Here is an 8,460-nt window from a genome sequence, read left to right on the forward strand (position 1 = left end):
AAGCACGGCTTGGACTTAGATGATGTCTGTGGCTATTGAGCCCATTAGGGCTATTGGGAGAGTAGTAGCGAAGTTCGGATTCTAGCGAAAGCTATTGTGACTTCGCTCAAAATGGAGCCAAGGTGAAGATTGTTAAAATTATGTCTCGAATTTGAGCTCGTTGGACGAAACTTGACTCAAGATAAGCTAGTATATTTGCGAACGTTCATGGTAGAAATCCTATGTATTGTTGGAATAATCCAAGTTTGAGATTTTGAATTGAAAAGTGGAGATTGGACGTGGGCTTAGAGTTGGACTCGGTCAAACTATGGATCAGAGAAAAAATAATAGGAAACAAAAGATTCTGACTTATTTTATGCGGAAGTCGGTTTGGGTTTTTAGGGCAGAGTGCCTATAAATACATATATGTACTTATGGGCAACGTGTGTGGCAGTGGTTGATCAGTAAGTAGCATTGAAGCGTCGGTATTATACAGGTCCTTGATGCACCGAAGTTGATGAACGTGGGCAGAGGGCTATTCTTTTTTTTCTTAATTACATCGTGGTGAGTACAGATTAGTGTTTCATAGCCGATAAATCTTATATTTAAGATTTACTTGTAATTCCATTGAGAGATTATTTTGCAAGAAATGATGGCTAAATACTATGTGCGTTATTAGATGTAATTAGAGTTTGGGAAATACTGAAAGTGTTTGAACGATTTGAGTGTGGTTTGTAATCTCCGAATTATATCGCTTGTTTTATAGTGGAATTCGTTGCTGCTCTCCCTGTGCACGTAGATCTCTACGACTGAACTAAGTACATCTCGTGTCCGATTTATTTTCTTGTTCTGTATATTTATTATTGGATCGCTTGGTTTCGCGTAACAATTAGCCTGTGTGAGCCGAAAGGGAATATGGAATTGTGAGATGGTGAGATCGAGAAAATTCTCACGCATATACCTCACACATGTGCATCAAGGCTACGGAATTGCATGATCATCTCATGGTATCATCTGATGTTGATTCGTGAAACTTGATGCTTATGTTCTGGAATTAATGTCTGTATACTATTGTGTTAGATTTCCATTAGCAGAGCCCTGGCTCATTGACGATAAAATTGTGAATTTCAGATGAGTAACTGTGTCTTCCGTAGGCCTGCAGCTCCCACAACTCGCTATGGAGTACCAAGGGACGTCATTAGTGAGAGGGAGCACTATGTCGATCCCGAGTTTGCTGAGGTTCGGTTCAAGAAGCTCGTGAGTGTCTTGTCAGTCGATATGGGAATGAATGAATGATTTCAGCTGCTGTCCGCTGTTGCTTTATGGCGGTTTTTATGAAGAGCCCCAATGAATGTCTGGTGGGTCCTCTTCCGCTGGGCCCGGGGGGGAGGCGATGGTGCTATTGGAGGTAGTCAGGAGTAGCAGAATGTGGTTTTGAGGGAGAGCGGGATGTGAATATTGGTAAAATGGCAGTGTCACTTTTTGGAAGACCGTAGTTTGGGTTTGGACCCGTAGTATGAAAGACCAGTGAAGTCAATGTACTTTGGTCCTGTTTCCCAGAAACGTAAAACCGAACAGAAGCGAAAGTGAATGTTTGGCTCTTATGATATTAAGGAGTTACGCCTCTTAAACACTCTTGTTTCTTAGATGTGCGTGATATGTACTGTGTGCGACAACTCCAGAAGGCCATGACCCCCTGTTTTTCTTTTAATATTTTTTTATTTATTTTCTTTTTATAGTTTCTTTTTTTTTTCTTCCTCCCCCAATCTGTCGGCCCCGGCGATAGACGGTGACTAGCCACAAGCGAGGCCAGCCTCAACCTAGATCGAGGCCAGCGAGGCTGGCCTTGACCTCGCCCGAGGCAGGGGAGCTCGGGCCTTGCTTTTGTTCGGTTGACGGCCATTGTCGTGGCTAGCGATTGGCCGAAGAAGAAGGGGAAAGAAAAGGATAAAAAAATAATAAAAATTGATTTTTTAAATAAGAACTAATAATAAAAATTATTAAAAGGAGTGCAAGGAGAAAATTGACTCTCCTTATTGAGTGGTGAAAAATATTTTATAGTTCATTTTAAGGTTTTAGCCAAATACCAAAAAATATTTTTAATTTTCTGAAAAATGACTTTTTAAAAAATATTTTATAAAAAAATTTTATTTTTCGCGAAATAAATAAAACCTTAGCATCAATCAGTATTGTCTCGATCGCTTTATATAATTCGTCAAAATTGCTTTATTTTCTGCTTTCCTCCCCACTTCTTCAAGGCAATGTTATGTGACAGGCCATGCATTGACGTCGAAAGCGGAATCTTGGAGTGCCGTACACTGTTTCTATTCCACGTTCCAATTAATCGGACGTGGTTTTCCATCAACTATTTTGGTCTTAATACTAGAAAATGACTGATTGAATGATTGTGTCCGGCCAATTATTCCATAATTTCACTGTTTTGGAGGGACCATTTCGTTTGGCATAAAGCAACCGACCAAAGTTGACGTGACTCTTTACCGAAAAAAACAAAACAAAAAAGGGCTAACTTCAAACTGAAACATAACAACGAAGTACAGTACTTCATTTGGCCAATTTGCCCCACAGGAACGGGAGGAGGGGAAACAGGAATGGTGACCCAGAAGTGTAAATGTTGCCCGGCTTGTTTTTATGACATGAAAAATAATTTGGAGCAAATATAGTATGGCTGTACTAATTTGGAGTTTACGATAGAATTGACCTTCAAAAATTAAGATGCATTTAGTTCGGCTTTGGAAATAAGTTTTGAGCAAATGTAAAGAGCCTAAGTGGCCTTTAAAAATTGCAAGTGGTGTTTGGTGAAAAATCATTTGAAAAGCCTGTGCTAAGTAGTATTTGGAAAAAAAAAAATCTGTAAAGGACTTTTGACTGCATATTTCTCTTTATTGAAAAATATTAAAACCCTTCGCCGGCTAGCAAAACGCTCGGATTGCCGGCGAGACGGATCTGGCACCGACGATCATTGGCCAAGACCAACTGGGGTGAGTCGAGCGACCCCCGCGAAGGTCACACAACCCAGGCAACCGTCGTCGGGGGCCGTGTGACCCCGAGCGGCCCTTCGCCAACCATCGCCGGCTCTTCACCAACCAAATTTGCCCTGGCCGCCCCTTGCCAACCTCTCTCAAGTAGAACTATGAATAATAGATCTAGGGTTTCACTTTTTAAGAGAGGAAAAATTGAATTTTTTAATAAGGGTTTGAATGAAAAATGGGCTCCTTACTATTTTTCATTAAAGGGGGGGCGGGGTCTCCAACTTTTTGAAAATGTTGGTCCCTATTAACATTGGACTTTCATTATTCCTAAAATTGGCATTTGGCTAAATGCCACTTGACAAGAAAGCTGAACCAAACTATTCTAATTTAGACAGCCCAAACCCTTGTTTGACACGTCAAGCTCTTTTTTTTTTGTTTTTGCCAGTAGAAAATAAAAGATGTCGGAAAAGCACACGTTTTGTTTTGTTTTGTTTTTTTTTTTTTTTTTTTTGGTAAGGAAACACACGTTTTGTTTGGCATCTGATAGATTGTTTTCTGTGGGGGGCGAATGAACGATCGCTGTTGACTCAAACGAAGTCAATGTTTATCGTTTCCAGTTATCTTTCGGGATCTCATCGAGATTGCTTCCCTTTTCCAGATTCCAACTTCACTCTCTATTTATGAGCGATAGCTTCTCGAATTGCAGCAGACGACCAAGACGAAGAAGAAAGGGATGAGCGGCAGAGGCGAATCAGCGTCCGCCCATTGCGGCACAGGCGTGGTGGGGAAGCCGGTGGAGCGTCAGGAGGATCCCGCGAGCGAGCACGCCACCACGTTGGTTGCCAGCGAGGCTCGCCCCGCAAGCAGCTCGGCCCCCGGTGTGGTCAGCGCCAACAAAAGCAGCGAGAACCCGTATCTCCAGCTTGCCTCCATGCTGTCCAGCTTCAACGTCGGTCCGGTGAATGCTTCTGGAAAGTCTGGCTGGAGTGAGTATATGGGGGCGTAGTTTTTCCTTTTGTACTTATGTTATGGTTCATCAGAATGGTGCTGATGAGACAGACGCTTTGCTGGTGCTTTCAGATCCCATGAACAAGGTATCCAAAACCTTGAAGAAGGTAGATGATGCTAAAAGGAACGCAGAGGCGCTCGCGGACAACGTCTGGCATCACCGTGAGTTTTCTCCACATCTTTTTCCAGCCCAGACATGTCTGTTTCACAAAAACCTCAAACGAACAGGAAAATATGTTCAACCGTTTTGTATGGAAAACATGATTTGACTTTCCTGGAGAAAATTACCAAAACATTCAAATTTTTAATTTTTCTTTTCTTTTCTTTCTTTCTCTCCAAGTCGCTGGCCATGGCGATGGCTGGCGACCGGCGACAGCCAAGGAAAGAGCTCACCCAAGGCTGACAAGACTCCACCTCGCCAGATCAAGAGAGGTTAAGCCTTGAGCTCGCCGGCCCCAAGCCAGCTCGATCTCATGGGATCTAGCGACGCTTGAGCTCCCTGGCCTCAAGCGAGCTCCACCTTCTCGGAACTGGCCTGGCCCAAGGCTAGTAAGGCTCTACCTCACCGGAATCTGGCGGAGTCAAGCCTCGTCAGCCTTGAGCGAGCTCCTCCCTCGCCTGTGGCTGGTTGCCGACCGTCGTCATGGCCGGCTACTGGCGAAGGAAGAAGGAAAAAGCAAAAAATAGTTAAATGGAAAAAGAAGATGGAGTGCACGGAGGGAAAAAGATTTCATTTTTCTCCACCTTTGAAGTCGCTTTTTTCATTGATGAAATTTTTTTTGCTTGTTGTCCCTTTTTTTCAGTTTATTCGTGAGAGACAAAGCCGATAATTTCTTTGATTCTCGTCTCCTCGCGGTTTGTATTTGAGTGAAATTTCCTGTTCAGAACTCTATTCTTGCCTGACCTCAACTGATCGATAATTGTGCTCCGTCTGTTTTTCCGAAACAGTTAAAACTAGCAACAGCATCACCGATGCAGCAATAGCTCGACTTGCTCAGGGGAAGAAGATGCTCTCAGAGGGGGGACGGGACAAAATATTTGAACGTAATTTTGACATTCAGGTCGGAGAGAAGCTCCTGAAGGCATATGCTTGCTATCTGTCCACTTCCTCCGGGCGTGTCATTGGGACACTGTATTTGTCAAGCAAGAGGCTGGTCTTCAGTGGTGATGAGCCTATTTATAAATGCTCTCCCTCAGGGCAGGAAGAGTGGGTTTATTACAAGGTAACCTTTTCCAATCTTACTAAAACTGCTGGTACTCTAGGATTGCCGTTTCATGTCAGAATAGTGATAAGTTTCCAATGCACTACAAATTGGTAGCCTGAGTTGTTATATGCGTTTTCCCTATTGCGAGTAGCCTGCTGATTTTATAGTCTAAATTTGGGAGTACCTTCGTCAGAAAGGACCTTCATTTGACTCATCGACTGTGTTACTTCGATGAGCCTTGGACCATTTCTCCTTGTCATTTATTTTTATCTAAGCATGAAGCATCGTAACGTGGCGGAACATGCCTTCGAAATGTTTGTCAAGCTCCGCTGAGCTTCGCTCTCCCACCATCGGTTTTTAAAGTGCTTTCATCCTGATGGCTGTCCAGGTAGTTCTGCAGCTCGATCAGTTGAGCTTTGTTTGTGCTTCTTCAAAAGAGTCGGATCCCTCTGAAAAGTACATCCAGGTTGTTACGAGGGATGGCTATGAATTCTGGTTCATGAGTTTTGTATCGTATGAGAAGGCTCTCAAGAACATACATGAGGCTCTACAGCACAATCGTGAGATTAACATGGCTGGAAGGACACAAGAACGTTCAGTCGCCCGAGAAGGGAAGTGATATTCGTGTTAGCAATTAAACCAAATTCCTTTCGGAGGAAGTTGCTGATTATGCGAAGAAGTTATCGATCTCGGTGGACCAGTTGTCAATTCAGTTGAAAAGTTGTCGATGTCAATTTCATGGTTGTCAATTAGCTACCTGGCTGTCGATGTCTGTTGGGCTTCCAAGACTGGTGCAAGAATTGACAGTCTTTGTTGTAATGTTTCTTTTAAGACTCAAAATGGGGTGAATTTCTGAAGCGTATGTTCGTGTTTCTGCGTTTAATGTTTTGTAAGTTCAAGGAATCTATCTCCTTGAAATGCAGGGTGCATTTATGAGTCTTTTCAAAAGAAGATTAAGAGTCATGTAATAAACAAGTCTTGTGATCATTTCTAGCAAACAAGTGTCCTCTCCTTCTCTTCCCTGAGTTGTGTGAATTGTGAGTGTTTCAACTTCAAATTATCCCATCAATTCGACTGTACTTGAAAAAATTCGGGGAGTGTGTGACTGCTATGGATAACACAGTTGTAGCGGCTAATTATACTCTATGGAGCAGATATTGGAGCTTGTTTCTTCTTTCTTCCGAAAAATGGGTTCTTCGGTTATGGAAGCTGGCTTCTGACAGCATCATAGCTGGTTAGGACAATCAAAATCTGAATAAAGTTTTACTTCAAATGCTTGACATGACCTAATTGTTGAAAGGGAAGCATTTTATTGCAGGAAACTTCTACTTACTTTGGCCATGAGTACGACATATCACTGGTCATTCTTTCTTGCTATGCTAATTGCAAGATTGCGAAAACAAACACATCCCTTGATCACAGAGTCGCACGGATGTTTTTTTATGCACAAGATGAGAATCCGTAGACGTACCCCAATCATTTTTCCAACAAATTGAGATGGGAATTTGCACGTGTATCATTTACAAAACTGACTGAATGAAAAATATCTTTGCTACCCATGAAAAAAGCTAGTCATAAATTATTGTCGGTAATGAAGACATTTTCCATTGACTAATTTTTCTAACCGTTATAACCAATTACTTTTCTGAAAATGTCTTATGATCTTGAGTTTGCCATGAAACAAATGCACCCTAAAAATGTTTCGGCTTAAGACTAGAAGGACCGCTTGGTTGACATAACTAATTAATACGGTAGCCAGCAACCAAAATGCTGCAAACCCCTTGAAGAATTTGCATTTCACATAAAAAAAACTCCTAGTCTTCTTCTGGAAGTCGGATTCTTAACAGTTTCAAATTTTTTACATTGATCAGTAGGAATAAAAGCACCACGAGTGTCAATAACTTTCATACGGCACTCAAATAAGTGTCGTAACCTTTTTTCGACCACTTAAGTACCATCATTTTTAAAAATCATTCACTTGAGTATCATAAATTTCATATGATCACTTTAGTATCATAATTTTAGAAAAAATGTTCACCCATGTGCCAAAAATATGACGTTGCATGATTGCATTTGTGATGAACGTTTTCAAAAAGTTATGATACTCAAGCGATCAAAAAAAAAAAATTAAGGCGTTTGAGTAAGCGTTGTACATAAGTTATGTCACTCATATAATCGAAAATAAAGTTATGGCCATTATCTGAGCGCCATAAGAAAGTTATGACACTTGTGGTGTCCTTTTTCCTTGATCAATGTGTCAATGATCCTCTTATCAAACAGAAAAATGGAATGGCAATTGGGAAAGTAATTACTAATTAGAAAAGGTTAGATGTCAATGGGAATTAATGATCCATTTGTTTAAAGGAAAATTGCTTCTCGGAAATTGTTTTCCGACTTTACCGTGTTTCGATGACGGAAAACGTTTTCCATGGACTTGAAAATAAGCTTAGATTGGGGAAGGATAACTTTCCCTTATGGCAAAGAGGAAATCACTTTCCCTAAACCACCAAACAAGGGAACTACTTTCCTTGAAAATTGTTTCCATGAAAAATGTTATAATGAAGTATTCCTAATGCTCCGTTCGTTTTGCAAAAGAAGAATGGTTTGGAGATTATCTTTCTAAAAACAATAGCTTATATAGCTTAAAATAATTAGCTAATAAAAACTTTTCATCATCAATAACAATTTCTATTTGACCATTTTTGTTCAATGCTCATCCCGTCGATGGCTGTTTAACATTTGATATCATGCGTTAATAATAGCTTAACCAAGAAAAATAATCAAAATAAAAAGACGTCATGTGCTTGTGTTTATTATTATACATGTACCTCCCTATCTCTATGCTTTTCGGTTGGCGTGTTTGAGATTATCGAGCTTTGTTCAATCTAAACTTCTGACCGCGTGATTGTCATGACTCAGGTTGGTAAATTGTTTATCATGAAATAGTTTTTATTTTTTTGGGTAATCATGAAATAGGTATGAAATAGGTATTGATTTTCACGTTTTGTACATATTTTATTCTTGATAAAATTCATAAAATTTGATTTCCTTTTATTTTACATCCATGACTCTAAAATGCATCATACTAGTTGGTAAAAAATCAATGACACATCGGGTGCCCAATTTAGGTTCATTAAAATTTCATGAAATCAATGTTCATTGGCTTGATGCCTCCATATAGAATATTGAAATCGAGTAAAGTAAGTGGACACCATTCCAAGTTTTGATTACTTATTTTCTCTTGTGATTCTGTACCTTTATGGTCCAACTATGATTTT

At 40.4% G+C, this 8,460-nt stretch overlaps 1 protein-coding gene across 1 annotated transcript; it reads left to right on the forward strand.

Annotated features, from left to right (window-relative positions):
* The first annotated feature begins 3,526 nt into the window (after positions 1 to 3,526).
* LOC115755612 (GEM-like protein 2) lies at positions 3,527 to 6,173 on the forward strand. Its single transcript, XM_030695070.2, has 4 exons — positions 3,527 to 3,955; positions 4,050 to 4,139; positions 4,926 to 5,200; positions 5,571 to 6,173. The coding sequence occupies exons 1-4, from the start codon at positions 3,703 to 3,705 to the stop codon at positions 5,799 to 5,801; spliced, it is 849 nt and encodes a 282-aa protein (XP_030550930.1). The 5' UTR covers positions 3,527 to 3,702; the 3' UTR covers positions 5,802 to 6,173.
* Positions 6,174 to 8,460: the final 2,287 nt, after the last annotated feature.

This window comes from Rhodamnia argentea, chromosome 4, assembly GCF_020921035.1.
Source record: "Rhodamnia argentea isolate NSW1041297 chromosome 4, ASM2092103v1, whole genome shotgun sequence".
Classification (NCBI taxonomy): Eukaryota; Viridiplantae; Streptophyta; class Magnoliopsida; order Myrtales; family Myrtaceae; genus Rhodamnia; species Rhodamnia argentea.